The 25,359-nt window shown below is 34.6% G+C and overlaps 1 protein-coding gene across 1 annotated transcript in view; it reads right to left on the bottom strand.

Moving 5' to 3' along the window:
• The window catches only part of DENND1B (DENN domain containing 1B), a gene marked incomplete at its 5' end in the record, with an annotated part of 94,391 nt that overhangs the window by 8,613 nt on the left and 60,419 nt on the right, over window positions 1–25,359 (bottom strand). Inside the window, 6 exons of the mRNA XM_010164884.2 lie at window positions 8,230–8,340; window positions 9,126–9,182; window positions 11,598–11,666; window positions 12,489–12,529; window positions 15,909–15,999; window positions 21,795–21,896. Coding sequence (XP_010163186.1) covers window positions 8,230–8,340; window positions 9,126–9,182; window positions 11,598–11,666; window positions 12,489–12,529; window positions 15,909–15,999; window positions 21,795–21,896 — 471 coding nt within the window. The remainder of the gene's footprint in view (window positions 1–8,229; window positions 8,341–9,125; window positions 9,183–11,597; window positions 11,667–12,488; window positions 12,530–15,908; window positions 16,000–21,794; window positions 21,897–25,359) is intronic.

Raw genomic sequence — 25,359 nt, 5'->3', positions numbered from 1 at the left:
ATCAGACCAAGACCCCATGCTGACCACAGTCAGGTATTGCCTCCAAATAATGAGATCTCCTTCACCCTTCTCAATGGCACAGAGGCTATTGATTTCCAGCTGACACCCTGTGGCACCATGCCACACAACAGTCCAGCTGCAGAGAGTGCACCATCCCAAGGCAGCCTGGCTTCACGTTGACTGGCAACAAGCAGAAGTGGTCGTCTTTTAAAACAGGACATGGAGATTTTCTGTACTATTTGCAATAACTAAAGCGAGCAGCTATTTATAAACAAGTATCCTTTCTAGCTTTATTTTGTGAATGATTTTAAGGGTCATTCACCAGGCAGAATTTCCATTTACAAAAAATAGGAAAATATCAGTTGTTTTCCCTTTTTGATTATTATTAATGTCCTACGTTAACTCAATAATTAGAGGGAAGGGAAATGACAGAATGAGGAGTTGAGGGGGTCACAGTGGAGAGAGGAGCAAGAAGATAAGGAGGAATGTATGACAGAAAAGAAAAACTAATCAATGTCCATATGCACAAAGGCATGTGAATATCCATATGCACAAAGGCAGAAAAGAGAACATGTTTTTAAGGTAACAGGAAAGTCAAGACAGCTGGAAGTAACTCAGGTGCACAGTGTGTGACTCTAGTGCATCAGAACAGCAGCTGTAAAACCAGTTTGGCTGGAACATGCAACCTATGTGATGCAATTCCTAAACAGGTAAAACTGAGATTACTGGTTAAATTGATCTTTCAGTTAAAATGTGCATCATATCCTTACAGCAGCAGAACTACTGCATGGTAAAATCACTGCTGGAAGTGCTGTTTGCAGCTCACACATGGCTTTTTCAAAGGAAAACTTCCACTGAAGTTATCATGTGGATGTGAACCTAAACACAAACACCATATACCTCCAGACTAAGATTTAATGGAAAACACCAAATGTCACAGAACTTTAGAAAGATAAAACTTGAGCAGCACTGGACTCTGTCCATCAGACTTAAGGACAGTGGAAGAGCCTATTTGAAGGAAGCTCTGCATGAAGCACAAAAAATGACAGGCCAATCACATTTGCAAGGAAAAAAAGACTGTGCCTTAGAAATAGAAATACTGCCTCCAAGTACATTTCTAAGGCTCCCAACCAGTAGAATTAGCAAGTAGTCCCTCATTCTGTTTGACACCAGGAGGAATCTTCTGCTCAACAAAGAAGTTCTTTCTCTGCAAGGTGCTGGGGAACATGGCTGGCACTCGGTTTTGGATGCTATTCACTAATTTCAGATATTTTAGGGCCTAAATTAGACAATAAACAACAGGAGAAAGGCATCATCAGGTGCAATCTAGATTCTAGGTGGGCTGAGCAGCCCTTTGGTCATGCCCCTCTCTCTCCACTTACCATGGAAAGAGCCTAGGGCAGCACTGCAGCTAACTTCAGCATTTCAGTAGTGTCTAAAATTAGATGGACCTTCACATTCAGAGATGCTGAGATCCCTGCAGGAAAGGCTTTTCCTGTTTCTTCTACTTCTCCCTCCTTTTGCCCTCAATCAAACTTTATTCTTTAATTGAACTTCTTTATTAATTTTTTTCACTCTTAGATACAGGATTAGAGAGAGAAAGAAAAGGCTGAGGAACGTATGGTACTAGAGCTGAAGCTTTAGACATAAGGTTGTGCTCTCTAAACTTTCAGGCCAGAGGGCAAAAGCAATATGGAAGCTGGGACACAGGTTCCAACAGTTCTGGTTCCCTGCTTTGGCTAGGTGGAGCCAAAATGTGACCCATGGAAGACAGAAAATACATAGCAAATAGAAGCAGAAGATACCACTGTTACATTAATAAATTCTCCTTATGAAAAAAAAATCTGGTTATTTCAATTAACTACTAAGGACAGAAAGGTTCATCCAGTTTTGAAGGTACTTTGCATTTTTCTTTCAGATCCTTCAGAAAAAAGAAACCTTGGTAGACATATCAGTATGGTTCACTTGTTTGTAGAAGAAAGACCCTCAGAAAGGCTGCCTATTTGTTAAAAAACTAAAAAAGGTGACAGTAATAGCCAGAGAAAGCATCTGCAAACTTTTTGCTTGTCTAAATGTCTCTCTCGGTAGGATACATCAGAAGTAGATGTGCTGACGACTTTGCCCAGAAAAAAAAAAGCATTCCACTGAATACCCAAAGGGTAACAAAAAACTTCAGAGTGATTTCCTGACTGCTATCCTAACTTTCCTTTTTTTTAAAAAAAGAATTAGAGTCGTGGTAATCAGTGGAGAGATTTCTCATGTGATGTTTACTGCAAAACTCAGAGACGAGCAGTCTGCCACAAGGTTTATGCTTGTTTATGGGTGCAGAACAAACAGCAGAACTCGAACTTGCAGAAGTCCTTTACTTAAAACCATGGTGAGAAGGGATCAGGGCAGAGAAGAGGAAAGAGCCCATGCTAATAAAAATACCAAAATAAATAAATAAAAAAGCTATACAAACTTATACTGCTTCTTTTTCCTTTAAATGTGCTCACTGGCTAAAGTAAAATCAGTCACTGTCACTATTTAGAGGCAGTATCTACCACCTTCTCGGGCGGAGGAGGTTTGAGCAATCTAGTAATTATACCTCTACTTGGTAGTGTGTATTTCTGAAAATAAAATTATGCACGATACATGAAAGAATCTAAATGCTTAAGTTGCACAAAATCCAGACAACCTTTCAGTTAAAAGAAAATAAAGGAAATACTGCTTAATTTCTAAGGGGGTCTTCTGTTGTAAAAAGCAAGGTTTACACAAGGCAAAGGTTACGTGTGTGCCTCTGCTGCTTCACAAAGGCATCAGAGCCACGAGAGGGCACTCTCGTAATCTACAATTTGAAATTTTGCTGCTTGGTTTTTTCTTTTTTAATTAAAAGGAAATCTGACTGTTTTGCAGAATGAAGAGATCTTACTTGACACACCAAGACAAAAGGTTTTTCTCCAAATTAAAAGAAGCTAATGATATCTTCAATATTTTCAAATTACAGCACATTAGCTAAAGAAACAGAATTTACTAACTGACCACAGCTTACTTCAAAACTATGTTTTAGAGAAACAAAATGTGATTTACATTAAAAACTAGCTGTTACTGTCTATGACATCTTTCAATTTGTAATATTTTAGTCAATGAGAGTAGAAGACACCTCTGGCTATATAGTGAGTATTATCTGTGGATGACAGGTGATCTCAAGCACATCATCTGAATCCAAATACAGGTAAAGGTCCTTAATCAGAGCTTTTATGTTTCTGAAATTATTGTGGGGCTGTCTGCAGGATTTTTTTTTTTTTTTCTTAAAGGGGTTTAATCTCCTTATACAGAACATGTATATTCAGCACTGCATTATCACAAGCATTTCCTCTCCTCTTTTATGTTCCTGGAAAAAAAAAGTCTTCAGAATAGCCCACTCTCATCACCTTCTTCATGTTAGGAGGGTAATCAGTTACTGTAAGCCTTTTGTAGCTAATGATTATGTCGTTTATTTTTCTGGCCATTGTAGGGGTATTGATAAATGGGGCACTTCTGAAGGTAAGGTTATTCTGAACACATCTTCCTGCCTGACACTTGCTATCTTTGTTGAACAGAAGCCAAATATACCTACTGTAAGCTGAATAACATATTGTCTAGTTACTAGGATATACCACAATAAAAGTGTAAAAGCTACATTTGCAATATGCTTTAAAAAAATAATAAAAAATGGTAATTCTGTTCAAGAAAGCTAAGAAAAAAGTTTCAGTTAATTTGGCTTTTATTACTTTATGAAAAAGTGTTTTTAACATCTTAGACACTGTATTTAAATCCTGCAAAGTCATAGGAAGTAGTTCACTTGATTTCTGCGATATACGAACATTTAAAGGAACGCTGACACACAGGGATTGCTGGTAAATCCACACTTCGAACCCAAACGCCCAGGCTTCCATTACGGCTGCAAGGTAGTGCATGCCTAAAGGTACAAGTATTACATACATTTCCTTAGAGACAAGAGTGCATTGCTAACTCACTAATTATAAAGTGAACTGGTAGTTCTTATTTGCTATTCCGCAAATCTTCAAGAATGTTTTATTAGCCACTAAACACATTAGAACTATTGACATCCTGAAATGCTCCATTTTTAATAAGCTACCCTATCACCTGATATAACAGTAAAATTACAAAGATCATATTAATGAAGTCAAATATCTTCCTGGCATCCTATTCAGGTTCATAATAAACATGCTCTCTTTTTAATTATATATGAATTTGGAACAATTTTATAGAGCTCTCGCTGTATTTAGGCCTGCCTACCCAGAAATCTGCATTACCTGGGATCATATAATGAAATAGAATTAAAACACATTATGCAAAAACTGAATGCACAATCTAATGCATGCACTATCATAACCCCCTCATTAATAGGTAAAGGAACTCAGCAATATCTTTGTCAAGATACTGCAAACAGAGCTGAAGTAATCTGATGCTTGCATTAATTTTTATTTCAAAAAATTTAGCTGATAATTTCTTGTATCTTCTCCATACTTAATTAACGTAGGAGATAAAACATATCAGAGCCATATTATTAGACCTAGACATGAAACAGTTAACACCAGTGCACATGCCAAGGTTTTAATAAGGCTTAACAATAAAAAGCTTCAATCCTCCACTTTCACTAGATTTTGTTGTTGTGGTTTTCCCTTGCTTAGGGCAATCCATCTGTTAATGTTGACTTGCAATACAGTTAAGCTCGCACACGTATAAAAAGCCTAGAACAGCCAACCTAAGCAAGAGTAAGCGCAAAAGAATATTACAGAGATAGAACAATTCATCTTAGGCAAAGATTAATTGTGTGTTTGTGTGCGCATGCATGTGCACACAGGCAGGTATGAGTGCACTCCCGTTATTTTTTTTTTTTTAGGAAAGGCTTTCAAAATGCAAATTATAGGAGGGCAAGCTGATCACTACAGTTTGCAATAACACATTTAATTATTTATCCTCCTATTAGGTTTTGACAGCTATTTTATATGCTATAATTTGTTTTGATTTACTGTTATTTTTTTTTAAAGCCTATTGCTGATTTCGCAAAGAAAATATAATAAAACCACTATGACAGCAGTGATAAAGCTTAGTAAATATTCATTGTTAAAAACGGCTCTGCACTGTGACCAGTGCTGGTATTCTCCCTGGGCCAAACTGGCCTTGTTTTCAATAAAGCCAGAGAAGTATCCTTTCCCTTGAGCCCTGTTAGGCTGAGGCTGCAGTTGGAACTGTCATCTTCACACAAAAGCAAAGGGGTTGGGTTTTACAAACGCAAAGCCTAATTGGGAGATCTTCATGCCTGTACCCTTGACATTTATTAAAGCCTCATCAACAAAACAGGAAATAACCATACTAATTAGTAGACCCACATACAAACTACTGTTTGTTGGGGTAAAAACACATTCACTTCCTATTGTAAAGGAAACATCCTCCCAAACCCCCAAATCCTGTTAGGAACCAATTATTAAAACAATCTTTTACAGTGAAGGAAACTTTCATATCATACATAATGTTTTGAAGTACACATATTTCACAGCATCTCAGATAACTATTAGTTAGTATCTATGTTTAACTGTTTCCAAGAAGCAGAGAATGAAAAGCTCTATGCATGCATCTAATGTGGTATATGTTAAAATCTAACACCAACTTCTTTATATTTACAAGTTTTTAAATGTTAGAGTATGGAAGAGTTAGCAATTAAGTGCAGAGGTGCCTCTTGTTGGGAAGTACAATGACCATGAAAAGCAATCTCGCTCTTTTGTTTGTTTAGGTTTTTGGGGGATACTCAAATAAACTGACACTGCAACTTAATATCTAGTCCCTACTTTAAATATACATCAAAGTGCATGAAATGCTTGTTAGCACTATCCTTGTACTGCTATAGACATTCATGGGCACCATTTTAGAAATCTGAGTGTAAAGGTTCAATTGCAGGATAAGGAGTTATACAAAAAAATATTAAACCTGACAACAATAGCAATCTGTGAAATTAACATGTTTTAAATAGCCGATTCAGTACTAGATCAAACATAACCTCTCTTATACACATGCACTTGTGACTATAAATACATATTTTTATTTGGACGTAAAATTTAAAATCAGCACTTTTTCATAAGGAACTTGCATTTTTGTTATCTTATACAAACACCTACCAAGAACAAAAACAAGACTAACAACAGTAGTCTATTCAGAAATATTTTGGTTTGGTTGCTTTTTGGGGAGGAGGAAAAAGTGGGAACAGAGCAAGTAAGCGGCAAAGGAAACTGTGTGAGACTGGAGTCCTTGGGGAGCAATCAGCATTTGCTTCTTCCTGCCCAGTGGGCTCAGGTGACATTTGGAACAAGAGCTGGGGTGAAGATATGGGACCCTCAGTTTGCAGCAGGGCAAAACAGCAGGGCTATTAGTTACAAGCTTCACTAGTAAACAACCTCTATAATGTACATGTATATGTATGTGTGAGTATACATACATCAACACGCATGTGTGTGTGGTATGTATATATGTAAACAAAACTACGGACAGATATGCACTCCTTCTGTCTTGTTTTCAAAACTAAAAGATGACTGGCAGAAACAATGACAATTATAATAAAGGATTTAGCAGTATACAGCCGTACGAACACAAAAATATGCAGAAGTTAAATTGTTCTATCCAAACACAGACCTTCAAAAGAAATGTTTAATTGTACCCAGGTAAATTATATTCCTCTGTATCCCTAGACTCCTGAACCTAACAGTAGGCAGCACTACCATATCAGTAAATTACTGCAGATTTCTTTAATAAAAACAGCCTATAGAAATTCACTGACTACAAGGGTACATTTGTGTTACGCATTCACACAGATACATACCATCGTAGATTCACCTACACTAATCTGTGAATGCTGGCTTATAATGCATTAAAAGCTTTTTAGTATCTGGCATTATCAAATTATTCTGGTGAAGGGGGAGTTGCTATATATTAGAAACAAATATTTTAAGAACCATTCATGTAATTAACATTAGAGCTCTATACTCATACATTTAGAATTTTATATGTTCTCTTCTGATACCCAGTAAAGAAAATCTATAGTAGTCAAGTTCCTGAAAGAATGCAAGCACCACAGATGCCTGTATATAAAAATATACTGAGGGCACATAGTTCAAAATTTTATCACTGGCTTTAAGAGATCACAAAAACGTGTACAAAGCAAAAACTGCCTAAATAATTAAAGCAGAAAGTCTCTGTAATATTTGTAACCCTACTAAAAAAAATGACTTAATACTAAATGTAAAATTTCAACATCATTTAGAAATAATCTGCATCAGTTCTAAACTAAATTTCACAATTTTATATTTATTATGGATAAAAACTAATGCAAAATCAAATTTATTAAACAGACAATTCGGATTTCTCACATTGCAATATCTAAAGTAAAAAAACCAAATGTTGTTAGATCAGCTGGACTGAATTTCTGTACTTCTCATCTAAGGAAAATATATGCATTAAAAATCTATATATAGACATTCATTACATGTATTATAAACATGCAATAAAAATATAATGTAAAAATATATACCCACACATTAAAATATGTATATATGTAGGTATTTATTCCTGGGGAAAAAAGTGTTAGAAAAACTATTTTATTTGTAACTTTGAAATAAAACTGTCAAAACGAATCCATAGACATTAAAACATTTGCCAAAGTTGAGACAGTACACCTGTTACTTCAAATCAAGACTAGAAAGGATTAGAGAACAAAAGGACAAGAGACTGGCACCGTACTAACTAGCTGACTTATTAACAAAATAATAAATCATAACTATCTGAGCAAGGTTAAAGGCCATATGACTGCCAAATTAATTTATTAGAAATACAAAATTTATGTGCCCAATTATAAGAAACTAAAACAGATAGCTTAACACAGATCTGTGACTAGACCAGAACGTATTTGCTGTGAGAAGCCTTTATCAAAAACAGTATTTAAGAATTAAATCTCAAATCCATACTTATAAATCTTCTGTTTTTTCCCCTCTCTCAACAGGGATGAAATACGAACAGCATTTTTCCTCCATTCAAGCAGTATAGCAGTATTTCTACAAGCACAGCCTTTTAATCACACTGCCCAAACACAGACAATAAAATAATCTTAAACAGATTCATCGATGCATTACTATAAATGGCAAAAAATTCTCCTCATATGCATGTGAATAAGACCAGAAGTTTCAGGTGTCTTACCTGTGCCAGTCTTCGTTTCTCTGAGCTTGCTCTTTTCTCATGATGCAATGTGTAGACAGGAGCAGCCTGTACTGCACCAGCACTGCAAGTTCCATACTCTTCCTCACTCTCCTATGCAACAAAACAGATTTAAATTCCTTTATTTATAATCATTATCTGCAAATGTACCCTCCATATTATGCATGCAGAACGCATTCAAAATTATCTTGCCACAATCTATTACTGTCATGAAAATACCATCTGCAGCAAGACAATCAAATTTAGCTTTTCAAGAAGCTGAATTATCAACACTGTCATTTAAAAGATGAATTGTTCAAATGTCTAGGAAATATTTTTGAAAGTTGTCTTAAAATAGCATAAAATATATCTAAAAAAACAGTTCCTTCTTCCTACAGAAAAATCTTACGTGGAAACAAAATTTTCAATGAGAAAAGCAGCTGCAGCATCTAAAACATATTTTCTGATATTTCTGCAATGCTGCTTGTGCAAAATTAAATTATTCCTTCGTTTTCAAACATTGCCATTGTTCATATATCTTATGAAACCAAAACGGACAACCACACCTTCTGAAATACATTGTACTGCAAGACTCTCCCATCTCAAATTCTCAGCTCGAAGCAAAGGCTTCGATTGTGATATCAAAGCAATCAACTTTATGAAAACATACATCCTGTTAATGTATCTTTGAAGACCTCTGTTGTTCTATGATAAAATATGCAAACAATAAAGAGATTATTCAGTGGATGCATAGAATGACAGATAGTTGCCAGAGGGCTCGTTATGAAAAATGTATTGTTGAACAAAGGGCTAAGCATATTTCAAAAGTCATTAAAAACACAAATCTCATGTGATTTGTAAAGTATAAGCTTCAAACTGATACAGGAAGCACTACGTACCTTGTGTTTTAACTTACTCTTCACTTCTTTTATTCCTTGCCTTGCCTGATTTTTTGCCTAGAAAAATAAAAGGACTTAAGTCGCTCTGCAAGACACTGGTTGTAGGCATGGAACATGCTTTACGATGCCATACTTAGTTTACCTTTTTTTTAAACACCTGCCGATATAAAGAAGGGCAACAGCCTTTATCAGAAATTTCATATTTGCATTATCAGTATATTTTATATATTCATGCTTTGCCCGTATATTTAAGAAATTTTTTTCAGTACATGCATGCCAATGCTGTGAAAACACACATACTCAAAAATTCTCCAGTATTACTAAGGACAGGCTAAAAATGGTCATATACATGACTCCTTTATTTGAAATAGTCCTTTAAATTTGAAAGGGTATTCTAGCAGTAAGGCAAGTTGGAAAAATGTTAAGATTTTCAAGATGACTGCTACAGTGTTCCAGTCTGGCAACTTGCAGGGCAACATCAATCTTAAGAGAAAAGAAGTGATTTCATATGCAGACAGAAATTTTGCCCAGTGTTGCTGAACAGCATAGTGCTGCTATTTAGGGGAGAATTCTGTATGTATTCAAATAGGCAGCCAAGGATCACTGTTGCATAGAAAACAGTCAAGAATATTCTTCAATAGAGATATGAATTATCAACACAGAATACCATGTATTTGTGCTAAAAATACATTTGTGAGAGAGAGAGAAGCAGGGGGAGTAGAAAATCTAAAAGATGGGGGGATAACATCACCAAAACCCCCTAACTCTAATAGAAGAAAATGTTTCTTTCTTAAATGAATACAGGAAAAATCTACAAAAGTTTTCAAGGTTGTCTCAAAAATAGCACCTTTAAAAATATATTTAAGGACATAAATATGTGGAAATCACCTATTTCTCTATGGTTTTCTATACATGGAAATTCAGAAAAAGAAAATAATTTTCCTGAATCAAGAGGTCAGAGAGCCTTTTTGATCCTTAAATCATACATCTATAAGCTCAATAACAGCACAGTGGGGTGCCATATAGCAGATGCTAACCTGAGAGAGACTTTAAACTTTCCAGATGATGCTCACATCATTGGGATGAATTTTGGACTGCTTTGTTGTAACATTGAGGGATGGTACCAAGCACATTACTCAAGACCACCAGTTGCTATTATTGTTATCAGTTATCTAGCAATTAAGAAATGCATAATTTGTTTCTCTAGTAGTAAACTCCATAAAGGTCAACAGCATAAGAAATTACATGGGGTATAACTGTGAATACCTTATACACACAGATCCTCACAAAATTTGCCAGTGTTTCCAGAACAGAAGTTCACTTTGAAGAACCTTTATTATCAAGGACATAACTATCAAAATTGAAGGCTGGGAGAAGATCACGTAACCACAGTCTAAGCTAGTGCAAACTGCAGAAGAACAATTTGCAGATAACCTGTTAATTAATGATTTTTTAATTTATAAATGAGTTAATGAAGTATATGCCATTTATTTACCTGTTTCTCTCCATGACTGCTGTGTTTTTCAACTTATGTAAAATCAAAAATTCTGTTTGAGAACTTTACTTAAAATATACTAGCTTAGACTGATTTATTCAGGACTACTTATTATGCATCCAACTACTGAAACATGTAGAAAAGCAAAAAGGAAGCCAAAAGTCATTTCCCATATATTAAAAATGCAACCTTAAAATACTTCCCACTTCATTTTACACTACCGCCATTTTTTCATACTGCGTGATATTGTGTAATTTCACATGCTTTATTGGTTAGGCAGTCTATTAAAACAAGAGTATTCTAGTATCATCTTTAAAAGAGCAGGTGGTAGAAAAGACTTGCTGCACACATTACTGATGCTTTACCACATCTTTTTAATAGGGCAGCACTTAGTGCCAAAGTGAAATTGCATCTGTGTAAGCCAGGACTCCATTTGTCTAGCACGAACTATATCTGTTCTGAATAGAGAAAATCTCTACATCATGTTAACACTATATACTATGTAATTATACTATAACACTATATTTATATTACATTTAAATGTATCATTTACAAAACATTCTACACTCACGTTAAGTTTGCAATGCCTGTGTTGTGTTATGGGACTTTAGTGCAAACTGAGAATTTCTATTTTCAGAGTCCATCTTCTAATCATGTTGTCACCAGGTTAGGAAGAGTTTACAGCTGTGTATCAAATATCCAAATTATATTCTAGTATGTACCATGACTGAAAGAAAAACAGCACACTGAGGCTTTGAAAATGCCTGTTGTTATGTACAAGCTATCTGGAAGACTCTGAATTGACTCTAAATCCTGGTGCTATATGAGAAAACAAATGAAGCTATAAATGTTCTACAGGATGAAGTGTTTTTTTACATTTATTAAATGCTTGGGTTTTTAAGTACTCAGGAAGAATGAGAGGTTGTAGGAAGTTGCAGAAATTTTATGTATTATTTATCTGAAAGAGATGATCTTACAAATTTATATGCTGTTTTCACAGCTGGAGTGGCTTTGGTCATTGCTGTGTTGATCAGTGCACCACCTTTCTGAAATATATAAAAAAAAGTATTTTATTAACATTTTAACAGAAGTCAAACCTTAAGACAACATCAAGAAAAAATAAAGTGTACTCTATTGAAATAACAATCTTAGTTTTAAATCAGTAAGAATAACCACAGCTGTGTTTCCTCCCCAACCTGCTGTCTGCAGCTACACAGGGGTTACAGTACGTCATTATCACAGCTGACACATTTATCAATGCATTCTAACAGAATGATGTATTTTCATTCTTCATTCACTGTTACCATTTCAAAATCAATTCAGAAGTTATGGCTATTTTTCTTGTGTTCCTATCATATTTATTATGCAACTTAAAAATAGGTTGACCTGACAGAAAGGACTATCTCATTTAATCACAAGAATTCTCTTAATCTAAAAGAATATATTTTACTAATCCTGCACAATAACAAGGTTATACCAAGGGTCTTCTGCTAGTCAAACTGCACAAATCCATATTAACAAAATTGCTATCTACTAGAAGTGACAAACTTTGTATCAAATTGTACTGTCACACTTAATTCACAGCTATGGAACAAATATAATACAGAAAACAGTGAAATGCCTGACTATACAGACAGAAAAACCCTGTGCATTTTTGGCATTTGTGTATGGGACCTTTTTTTTAAAAAAAAAAAAGAAAAAATCACACAAAATTATTGCATATATTATAGAAGACATTTTATTTATTATAGAATGTACGTATATTTTCCTTGCAAATTAACAAATTTTTACCATTACATATATGTAAGGAAAAGGACAAAGATTTAAAGAACAGAATGGCTAGCATAATTACTTAACCAAGTTTATACCTTCACTGTATGCATCCACTGCTGATAAGATCTTGAACTTCCTGAAATAGAAATATAAAATGTAACACAAACATACATTCAACATTTTAAATGTTTCAATCCTCCTCACAATCTGCATTAAAAAATTCCCTTAGAAGATTATTCATTATTTTCCTTCTTCCTAGACAGACAAAGAATGTAAAGATAAGAATATGTGTACACTAAGAAAAAAACCTAGGTATCTTTTTTACTTAATGGTTTCTATTTTCTCTGTAAAAGCATATCTTTTCACCACACAGAGTTTTTAATTCCAATTGAGGTAGAAAGAGAAATTAAAACTACAATAAGGTTACATACTGCTAAAAAGTCTAAAAGAAAAACATCAACATGAAGGAAAGAATAATATATAATGAACTGCACTCAAGCATAATGATCCCACTGGGCAAACTGACAAGTGCAAAAATGACATAGACTGCAGAGGGTAACCTCCCAAGGAAAAAGTACAAGAGAAAAGCCTAAGGATTATGGCACAACTCTATACTCCTGTGCAGGAAAAGTTCTTTTAAATTATTAACTGTATCTGCTTTCTCTCACAAAGGAAAACCTCTAAAAGGCAAGTGAGACTTAACTGGCCTCTGTAAGACTACCAAGGACTATTGTGCCACTAAGCTGGCCAAGAAGGACAGGGTTAAATCCTATGAGCACTTGATGAAGAAATGAGTACTATTTCCCAAGGGTTCTTCAGCTGAACACCAAAGATTGTGTCCCTGATCCCTGAAAAAGTTCTAGAGTACATCAGTCACTTGAATACTCTGGTACTGTGAGCTGTTACTAACCCCAGAGAAGACAGTCACGTTGACAAGAATGCTGAAGTTTCAAACAGAGAGTTTAGCCATTTTGAAAGGACCATACTGATACATTCTTGATGCTACAGACTGTTAACAGAAGTTCTCAACATTTAAGCTTTGCAATAATCAATTAACTAAGGTCTGGGTGGAATTATTGCACTGGCTAGTGGAAAGCCAACAAATTCTCCTAGAACATGGCTGAGAACTAACTGAATCATTGTAAAAGGTATCCCTAGGTTTCTCAAAGAGGAGAAAAAAACTGAGATATCAGTTTATAGGCACTTTCACCCATTTCACTAAATACTTTACAAGCAATTTTGAGACACCCAAACTCTAAGGAACGATGGCACAAGTGAAAGCAATGTTCACTTAGAAAGGAGAGAACCTGATGATCATTATGAGCCTATCTCCAGTAAGAACTTCCAAGTGTAACATAAAGCAAAAATTATTCCTTTTTTACTTCTTCAGTCTGGCTCCCTGGAACTACCAGAGAGGGTAGCATGCAAATAACATGTAGTAAGGTGAAATTTAACCACTGCTAGTGTGTTAATGAAATTTCAATGAACCATAAGTACTTTCTCTAACAGAAAATGAAGTTTTAAGTATGTGCAAATTGTAATGAAGATGGCTGGCAAATTTCTTTTCACATATAGTCACAGGGAAACAAGTTTGACCACTTTATTGCAGGGAAAAAAAAAATTATAAAAAATAATGCAATCTAAGTTTCATCCTCCAATTTCCAGTTTAATTTTCTGTGCTGGTTTAGTTATGCTTGCATCTGTGGAAAAGTGCAAATTAAAAAAGAGATTATTGAATGAAACACTTACTGTTTGATTAAGTAATTTTTAAATTATACTGTCTATAGCTAGGAATATGTTCACCTGTCCTTTCAACAACTTGTAGCTTACACTAACTTTCTGTGACTTTTCTGAAGGCTGGGTTTCACCTGGTTTTTTAAAAACCCTGGGCTTCCTGATAAAGTTGATGGGAGTTAACTCTGCAAAGAGATCATAGTTCTACCCCATTAGTGTCACAAGATGTCACCTTCAATTGCATACGTATTGTTAGCTCTGCACTTCATAACGATAATGAGACAGCAGTTATGTAAATACTGAATATGTGCCCTAAGCAATTTGTCCACAACCTGGCAATATACAGCTTGTCTGACTTAAAAAGTAAGCACACAGTGCAAAATCTAACCGAGAACTGCTAGCAAAGCTGAGCACTCCCTCCTGAGCAGAGCCAGGTGAGACGTGGTTCACAGGCTGCCAGCACACAGCCAAGAAACAAGCTTTATCTGTCTTGTACTGCAGTTTTATTGCAGCCTCCTGACCCCCTAACTGCAGTCAGCAAACGAACTCCAAATACTGACACTACCTATCTGAATAACGGATGCCCAATGCCTAGAATCTGTTTACAGAGCAGCAAAAGTTACCCTAAAAAGGCAGAGAAGTAAATCTCTGTATAACTAACCACACTTTAATCAAGGAAAAGTAAAATTTATGTGCTAGATCAGAGCACAAGACACAGAGGGCAGGAGAAGGCAGTGAAAATCTTGAACAAAAGGATTCATGAACTCTGAGCATAAAAAAGGTATTTTACAGAAGGTGAAGATGGCTCTGCACCACTCGATGATTCCTCCACGGGGGCTACACCCTTTCCTCTGCAAATATGCCCACTGAAGGGTAGTCTTGCAGAGGATGATTGTCTAAAGCTGCCATATGCAATGCAGGGGATTTGCTCAAATCACATAACCTCCATTTACTGAGAAAGTTCTATGCTACTTTAAAGACCATTAAACAGTATTTGTGCTGTGTCATGCACATTTTGATCCAATATTCTGATAGCAAATATGATACCAGAAATAATAATATAACTGTAATAAATGTCTAACAGGAAAGCAATCAACAATGCTCTAATATTCAGCAATGGATTCAGCACACACGCTTCTATATGGGTTAACTTTGTAAGCTAGCTAACGTGAAAAGTGTTATAACAATTGTGAACATAACTGAGGGAAACAACACAAGGAATAATATTATTATTTATGAAGAAGATAAACTTTCAATGTTCTTTTTGAGACGATGTACAAACGTGAAATATTTTCCCTCCATTTTGGAGTAACACATTTGAAAGAGAAAGCAAATTTTTGAAAATTCAAGAAATCACTCTGATTTCTGCATTGTAGAAATAATTAGATGTGAAAAAAGAAGTTTTTATGGTAAGTATGCCTCTCTAGAAAAAGTTCAGCAGCACAAATTTGAAAATTATTTTTAAAATATAGTTTACATACAATGTATCACATTATGTAAACATGCAGCTAAAATGTAAATAATATAGTGATAATTCATCATATATTAAAATTTAAGTATTATTTTACTGGATTAAAACAACATATCTTCATTTAATACACTGACAAAACTAGATACATAGCAGTATGTGGCCCAGCAGGGATTTTTTTTAAAGGCTAAAACCTTTCCAAGAATTAATAGATACAATGAAGCAGAAATAATATTAATGACTTTTAAAATTTACAGGACATCATCATGTTGAACAGCTCCCATCAGTGAGTACACTCAAATTAATTCTGTACCTCCACAAAAGCCTCCTGTTGTTATTTCTTCCTCAAAAACATCGGAGAATCCTCTTCCTGAATTTAATTTTGATAGCCGACCATCAATAAACTGGGAAAAAAAAAAAAGGTCACACTTTTTTGGCCCTTCTATTAATATACAGTGCTGTAGTTTAATGTGTGAACATTATAATGGAATATGGATGTTCAAGACAATATAGGGCTTATAGATTATATTTTGCTTTTAGATGGATTTTGCAAGAGCAGTTGCAACTATGAGCAGAAGAAATACCAGAGTTTTATATATATCAAATCAATTATATGTACTATGCAAAATTTACAAATAGATTTGTAAAATTTTATAGTCAATGAAATTACACATCAGTTCAGAAATACCCTAAATGGCTTTCAAGCTTTTCTTGCTTTTCTAATGGCATGAAAAACTATTAACTGATTTCCCTACAACCGGTAACTTTGGATTTGTAATCATAATTAAATAAAGGTCACTGAAATGTTCCCTGATGTTCTGTTTTGAAATTGTAAGTTTACTTTGTATCATCAACAAGAGAACGTAAACAAACCTCCCTAGGGTATCCCTTTCTGGGCACACATCAACAGGTCCAAAATAGAACCTGGTGTGCACAGAAAGAACAACTGGAAATATTTCACCACATCCAGTTCAAAGAAAAGATAGACTACAATGTCTACTTGAGATCCATTAAAAGTGCAGGTGTTTTACATGAGAAATGACCCTAGAAGGACAGTAAGCGAAGGGAAATTGTAGCAAAACCACCCACACTGAAACAGCAGAGGAAGGCTGTGGCTTGATTTCAGAAATGGCAGTAGCTGGATCTGACTGGCAGTGTGCAAGCTGACTCAAAGAACGTGTCACTTAAGTGTACAGGAATGACATGCATGACGTCCCAAAACAAAGTGAGGCACGATAGGGGCAGACCCCTGAAAGCCTCTCCACCTGACTGAGCACAGTTGAGGGTTGTCACCACTGTATCTTTAAGTTCCAACACATCTGTTTGCTCTTTTCTTTTTTTAACCACTAACGCTTATTTAGTTGCATCTAGAAGTGCACATTGCAACAGTTGTCCTTATGCAGAGGTTTCAGCTGCATGAGCACGTGGATTTGCATCCACATATAAGTGCATACAGAAAGACTGAAGTGATCCAAATATGTCAGAAAAAGTCAAAGTAAGATAATTAATGATTGCAGCTTTCAGAAGGAATGAATACATTCTTTTCAAGAATTAGTGGGTTTCAAAGACGAATGTGCAACGAGCACATTCTTAAAGGTTTAAAATTCTTTCAAGAAGCAACCTCTCCCTTTTTGTTTTGAAAAGCTTAACTCAAGTCTGAGAGATAAAGTGAGAAAGCACTTTTTCAGTTCTACATGGTTCATCTTCCAGCAAGAACCAAGTTATTCACTGATACTAAACAGTACGTAGGAACTAACCAAAATTAATTATTGGCTATATCCTATTTTACCACAGATTATCCAAACAGTGTCAGTGACAATCTGATGCTTGTCAATGAACAGACTAGTGACATGAAACAAATTACTTTCTCAGAGTACAAATATTACAGCAGCAATAAGGCAAGTATGAAGATAACAATTTCTTTCTTTCTTGTCTAAATTCCTTCTTATTTTTTTCATTTTACTCCAAGTTGGCTTTTTTCCCAAATAGGTTGGTTCATGGTCAGACCACTATAGGATCACTGGATTATTTCACAGTAAAGAAAAAGAGATAAGAGCATCTTCAGCTACTGCTGGGGGAAGAAAAAAAAAAAATCAACCAACTTCCCCCTCCCATCCCCAGCCTTTGAAGTGTAAGACTTTATCTCTTTAGGGAAAGTTATGGATTCATTCCATACTATAAACATAAGATTTATGGACATACTCATCATTTGGTAAAGTTCTATCAACAGAAGGCTGAGACACTGACTGGATTTTAGTTTCTAGAGGATCACTCTGGGTATTTTATGTAAATACTTACAAACAGAACTGTTAGGAAAAAGATATTGGAGACATTGCTTAAAGGAAATTATAAAGTGTTAGTAGTAGTAGTAGTTATTACTTTTGAGTATTTTATGAGTTAATGGTTACACTTAAATTGCTACATGAAAAGAATAGCATGCAGAATCACACATACACTTTATGGTTTTCTCCTCTCATTTTTCAAACCCACACTCTCTCAAAAAATCTGGACCTGCTATTTCAAGAAATGCATTTACTTTGAGATCCAGAGTGCCCTCGGCTGACCGCTGTTTTCAATGAAAAACTAGTAATTCCAGTGCTACTCTCGGATTTTAAGCTAACTAAAGACAGAACTACCATAATCCTTAAATAATTTTGATTTCTATAAACAAAATATAGACCATATCCACTTCAGATCTTGCTGCACAGGTGATTAAAGGTGAGGAAGGCGAGATGATGTTTGTGAGCTAAAACCAAACATTTATTTAGGTATGGGTAAAAATTCCAAGTCAATTCACCCATTATTAAAAACAAAAAGTTGGTAGAAGCAAAGACAATATAATAAATGTGATTTCTACACAATAACAGCTCAATATCTGTTTAAATGAAATTTGAAATTACTAATAATTTTCAAAGATTTATGATTCTTCAAGTCCTAATCCTGAATTAATTATTTTTCTAATAACCACTTTCCACCATTTTTTTAATAAATCCCAATAAATGTTGCAGATTACATTGCTTACATAAGTACATTATTTAACAAGACAGTCTAGCATTAGGCTTCATGCTAGTTCTAAGAATGAATTAGTACCTTCCCTGGACACTCATCAGACTCTTTGACACATAAAATGCAACTATTAATCGCTTATATTTGCAGCTTGAAAAAAAGATCAGCTACTTTCCATGTTACCCTAATTAAAGGGGAGCCTTTCTAAGGCTCAGGAAAAGCTAATGAGTAAATAGCATACATAATAGCACAAATATCAAAGAAGTGGAAAAAAAACAGTGAGAAAAGAAGTAACATAAGTATACAACATAAGAGAATAAACATATAATCTGGAGAGAAACTGTCATACACAGAGTATGTAAGCAGGAAATATTAATATTTAATATATAAATAATAGTTACTAAGAAAAATATTTTTATATTATTAAATATCCTAATAGTTTAAGGATAACGATAACCAGGATTTTTAAAATTAAATCTATTTAGGGCAGACGACAGCTTTAGAAAACTAAAGCCAGCAACTTGCAGCAAACTGGACTCCACATGTCCTTACAGTTGTGATCCTCTGTTACACAATTCTAAGGAAACCAGCACGTGTATCTGGAAGCAAAAAAGGTTTTCTGAGTCTAGCAAGGAAAAGAAAACACTTGAAGTAAAGAATAACGGTACCATTCCTTAAAAATCAAAGGCTGTGGTAAGCACTGGTCTGTCAGTTTGCCCTTAACAATTTGATAAGGCTTATAAATAGGTTTTGGAAGGAAAAATGGTAAATGAGTAAATGGAAAGACATAACATATGAGTTATCAAAACACTGATTCTCACAGATTCTTTGACAATTAATTTTCTAGATAAAGGAAATGCAATTTATCTATACCACAGAAAAGCTTCTTTCATGTGCTTCAAAATACTAGTTTAGATTAAATAAAAGCAGAGTACCTGAAACAGCACAGCTGAACTTTAGGTTGGATGAGGACTGGCCCAACAAAGAGATAACAACTCATAATGAAAGGAAAAGTATCAGGCTGGAAGTGTTACTGGTCATGGTGTTTAAGGGTAAGTGTTGGCACTGATCCTATTTACGGGACAGTCAATGATTTTGGTACAAACAACTAGAATGTGATAATATATTTGGGGATATCATTAACAGAAAGTACATAAAAATGCAATAAAAAGTAAAAACAGATTATGTTGAAGATGAAAATAACCTGAAGAGGAGTAACACAAAGAATTAATTCCACAATTGATTCCAACAGTGATTTCCTGGTACTTTGGTGAAAAGATACTACAACTTCTAAAACTAAAATAATGGTTAGATTAGAGGAATTAACATGTTTTAAGGGGGAGAAGGGGGAGAAGATTAAAAATGTACAAAGAAAAAATGACAGAGGAAGGATTTTATAAAATAGGACAAATAAAGCTTATTTGTCAGTTACATCAAAAAGGGTGCATTTAAAGTGCCTATTTGCTTGGTCTAGGTTTAAGGCTGCTTCGAAGAACTATTTATTGCTTAAAAGATTTTTCCAGAACAGAATAAAACACAGTTTAGTCTTTTTGAACACAAACAACTTCGAAAACAGCTCATTTGTCAGTGGGAAAAACTGGAGAAGATGCAGCTGGGCTGAGGATTAGCTGAAAAAGTAGGAGTAACCATTGCAACAAAAACTAGAGGAATTAAAAAAAACCTTCTGCTATTGCTATTAAACCACACACATAAAAATTGTTACTATTTCCTAATCTTCTACAATATATTATTTCCTTTAGTTGAAATAAAATTAAAACAAGCTATAAACAAACTTTAAACTGATTCTGTTTAATTGAACACATATTAAAACATAATGAGTAAGTACAGACCCACATGGACAAGCCCATTCATTTCAGTGGAGTTAAACCTTTTTCTTACAGCTAAAGATCTTGCTTTAGTAGTATTAGCAGTAGTAGTGTGAAAACAATTTAGAAACACTGCTTGTAGGCAGCTTTCTATTAAGAAAGTTTCATGCTAGATTAACACAGAGATATGCAAAATGTAAACAACATTGTTTACTCCATTACTTCTTTCCATTTAAATCATGTGTGTTGGATACTTCAAAAGGTTTCCGATTTGTTCTTTATTATTTTATATTTTTATTTATATGTTGTTATTGTATAAAATAAAACACTGTAAAATTAAAGAAGTCTAATTCCATGATCAGTATTTCCTTAACTTTTATACAATTCGGCGAAGCATATTTTCACAGAACTTCTACAAACTATCATCCTTGCATAAATCTTTGCTTTAGACACTAGCCTCTGATTAGCACCAAGTGGTTTTTGAAAATCAGAAAATTCTACATATAATGAATTTCCCTTATCTAACATGGTAGTATATCTTCAAAGAAGTCCACTAGATTATTTAAACATGAACTCCCATGCCTCAATCATTCAAGATATTTGCAGGCAAATATATACTTTTATGAGTCTTCTAATTTCAGTCAGATTTTCCTTGATTTTCCTAAAAATGTAGTCATGTTTCTTAACATCCTTTTGATGCAATGGGGTCATGTGATGGAAAAGGGGGAAAAAAAAGAGTTACAGAATAAAATCAAAGAAAAAAATTCATTTCAAAGACTGTAATAAAACTACTACTGAGCTGTACCAGATATTCAACAATTTGTTCTCTATCAGTTCAAAATCCGCATTAACAGATCAGCTAGCATATTCTTCAGGCCACCCCTATGGCTCAGGTTTGTAACATTCTCTGTGTGCATATTTCAAAAAGCCTATCAATAAAAACTGCAATTACAGTATGAATCCAGTTTTTAAGAAAAACACCATTGAAATCCAATTTCAGTAAGCACTATGTTGTTTAGGTTCTTTGGTCATGAGCCAAGAGAGCTGCAAATGAATTTCAACCATCAAGCTGGGAGAGCCATGATTTTTCTAGTTTAGATGAGTCACTGACTGCCTCTGAAGAGATGCAGCATTGGCTCTGCACCCTGGGGTTATTTTTTTGTTGAGTTTCCTCACCACCACCACTCTTTTTAACTATAACTGAAAATTTAAAAATACAACAAAACTGGGATGACTGCCTGTACACAAAGTACTTGTACTTATATTTTATTCCAGAGTTTCATAAGTTGACAGAAAGGAAAATGTATTTAAACATGGACACATTTAAAGAGAAAATCATTAAACCTGGGCCATTTACCCTCTCATACCTGTTTAAACAGTTGAAGATTAACAGCAGTTTCCAGGAACTGCTTAGTAGTACTGGAACGATGCTTCACAAAACTATTCTCACAGAAAGTTATAGGCTCTCCCTAAAAAATTTAAACAGAAATAGTTAGATGGTAACTAGAGTATATAAATATGCTGATTTACTTAAAATTCTCCATTACAAATTTCTTTATCGTCAATACATAAAAATATTCCCTTTCACGCAATCTTGATAAACATGCATCCAATTAAACAGATACAGCCAACAACAAAAAAAGTCCCAAATCTTCATACAGTATTTAAATAGTTCTCAAAATACATGTTGAAATTGAACCTCTAGTTTATGAATTCAGTCTACAAAATATGCATTGCAAGGAAAAAGTAAGTGGTTTACAGTTGGTTCATGTTACCTTTGTAGCACTCTTCATTAGAAATTTCAAGGAAGTTACTCAAATTTTGAGGAAGAGCAGGTCCACTGCTTCAAATAATTTAAAATGCATTATTGTTCAGAATTACTCTGATTCTCTGGCATGCTAAACCAGCAACACTAGTAAACCAAAAGTCTAATTCAGTCCAAAAACATGTATCTGCAACAAATTATTTTTATATTTATTCTACAAAATCATGAGATGACTGATAAAAATACCACTGATTTATCGGAAAACTATTGAAATACACATCTATTTTATTTTAACACAAAACAAAAGCTACAAACATTTTGGAATATGAAGAAAGTCTGAACAGATGAGATTAACATTTAATACAACAAAATGCATTTCCCCAACATGGGAAAAGTGTATAGACTACAGTTACCAAAAACTCTTCATCAAAACACTTTGATGATGAAAGAAGATAAATAAGTACTCACTGAAAATGAAGTTTTTGAAAAAATATTATTGAAAACAGCATTCATTTAAAAATAAAATATGCTAATATATGATTAATTGTAATCAAATTGGCTCCTATGTTATTCCCTAATTTCATTTAAAATTTGCCATCTTCAGTGTGCACAGACGACTGCATATTTCTGATGAGCATTCTCTCCAGTTCTGTTAATCTCATCAATATTTCGTGATAAATACTTGAAGCTGTTTGACTTAACTGGATAGGTACATCACAAAGTTTGTGTAGTGATCAAGGTACTTGAACTGATCTCCTCATAAAGCCAAAAGGCCTCTCACCAAGTTTACAAAACCAAAATAAATACCAGGTTAGAAACAATTACCAAAGGTCTCAAAGACAGAAAATTTGGAATCCAACAAAATGCCACACATAAGTCTACCATAGAATATTTTACTACCCAAAAGCTACACATGCAATGCAGTCCCACAACAGAATAAAAGACACTTCAGCCATTCCAAAGACAAAAAGATCAAAGACAGAAGCTATATTGATCTTCACAATAGCTCCAACTGTTAGCCACTTTAAAGACAAATTTATTCATGCCCATGATCGCCACAGCTTTCTGCTCCTAACCCTGTTAACTTTAACCACATGTGCTACTTCACATATTTTCCTATCATTCTAGCTGACTGTGCAGTTATGTGCTTGCAGATTATCACAGTTTTCTGCATGTGGCCCAGGTGAGTTTTGTGGAGTAGCTCTAAATCATTTTCAACTACTCTTTACACCTTGCACTTTGTTTTTAAATGGTTCAAGTAATGGTCCAAGGAAATGCTGCAGCAAAACCACCGTGATGTCATTTTAAAATCCTATTCTTATACTATCAAAAGCTTCCCTCTTTTTAAGTCTCTCTTTTAAGACATCCAATCCTAATCAGCAAAGTATTGAAGTTCATGCTTAAATTGTTTTTAAGTTTTACATCCCTACTTCTTTATGGAACCTCTAATTTGAGAAAAAAAAAATCTCACTGGAAGAGGTAGAAGCTATGCTATACCTAATGTAATTCTTCCTCTTCCACCAGGTAGCTGGAATGCTGCAATAGGCAAATCCATCTCAGTAGATATGTAGCACTGTGTCGATCAAGTCTCCAGGAGAAGCAGCCAAGTTTCTCCACCTACCACTCACCCTGAGATAACTGGTGAACACTGTATACATGCAGGACATGCTGGATCAGCCAAATAGCTTTAAATGTCCGTAGTACTTAAAATAGCACTACCTTCCCAACCCACTTTGCATTAGCTATTCTTGAGTTCCTAAAGACTCTTGTCTTAGTAAGATGACCCCAAGCTACTTAGCAAATTCAAAGTGCATCAAAACAAATGAAATAGTTTCCAGTGAGATATGGTGGTACAAGACATAGTGCTCCTGAGGGCAGACTGTCTTCTCAGTTCTGTCATTCTTCCAAAAAATTTCAAGGCAGCAAATTATAACAACTCCTTATTTTTATATATATATATATATATTCATATATACAGACATATTTTTGTTGTTGTTGCTGTTGTTACACAAATAAATGATTTCTGAAAGTACAGAGGTTTTGTGGGAGTGCAGAACTGATCAGATGATGGCTGATGACGTACTATGAAACATTAAAATTAAAAAACAGAAAACAGTATTTTCAAAATATACTATTTAGAAAAATAAAATCTAAGCTATGCCTCCACTGCTGCTTTCACAACTGTCTTGGGAAAGATGAAAGGGAAAAAGGAGAGGTTATCTCCCAGTAGAAGAGAAAACACACATGCTTGCTCTCCTTTCACATCAGCCTGGGAAGAGAAAGCAGTCAGAGAGTTTTACTTGATGGCACTTCTCCTGCCTGATCCATGTAACAGAATGCCAGGAAATGGTAGTTCAACACACATTTTTAGTGCACGGCTGTAATGTTTTCCCAAATATTTTCCTTTAATCGCTGGATGCTTCAGATACTTAGTAAGCACTCGTGCATTGGTGCATCTGTTCCCTTATCAGTACAGTTGAGACAGACTAAGCAAAGTTATTCCTTAGCTGAAAATTTATTTAGATCTATAAAGAGTTCACAACCAAAAGTCATCTATGTTATTTGAACCTACTGATAGAAAGGCTGCTTTAAAAACCTGAGTAGGTTTAAAGCTCCTACCTGTTCAGCAGATGAAAATGAGAAAAATCTGATGAAACTTGTAGAAATATCACACTGAAGTTTTCTCTGGGTTTCTGCTACAACTTTACTGAAATTGCATTAAATAATACAATTAACTCCCAGCTCTTTTATTTGTTCAAGGCTCTGAACAACAAAGTTGTTTTCCCAATAAAACCTTTACAAGTCTTCAAGATGATTACTGTAAACACAAAGCCTTATGAAGAGCTATTTAAAAAATAAATTATTGAATCAATACAAACAAAAATAGCTCTAGAAGTTTCTGTATGTAAGGCTTACAGCATTCTCATTTCTGCAAATACAACCAGGTACCTTTAGAAACTGAGTTTTGGAGGAACACGCCACTGATATTTAACTACTAGACCATCAAATGGCCCCTGTCGTATTGATCTGCAATGTACTTTCAAAACAAGTTCGATCAAAACCCAGTGGGGACCCTATACTGAAAAGCAGACAGCTAATACTCAGACCAAACAATCTATGCCCAAACAAGATATCTGTCCTTTTAACAACAGTTGCTATAGAATTTT

This window comes from Antrostomus carolinensis, unplaced genomic scaffold (assembly GCF_000700745.2).
Source record: "Antrostomus carolinensis isolate BGI_N321 unplaced genomic scaffold, ASM70074v2 scaffold7243, whole genome shotgun sequence".
Taxonomy (NCBI): domain Eukaryota; kingdom Metazoa; phylum Chordata; class Aves; order Caprimulgiformes; family Caprimulgidae; genus Antrostomus; species Antrostomus carolinensis.
This window is presented reverse-complemented; position numbering and strand designations above follow the sequence as displayed.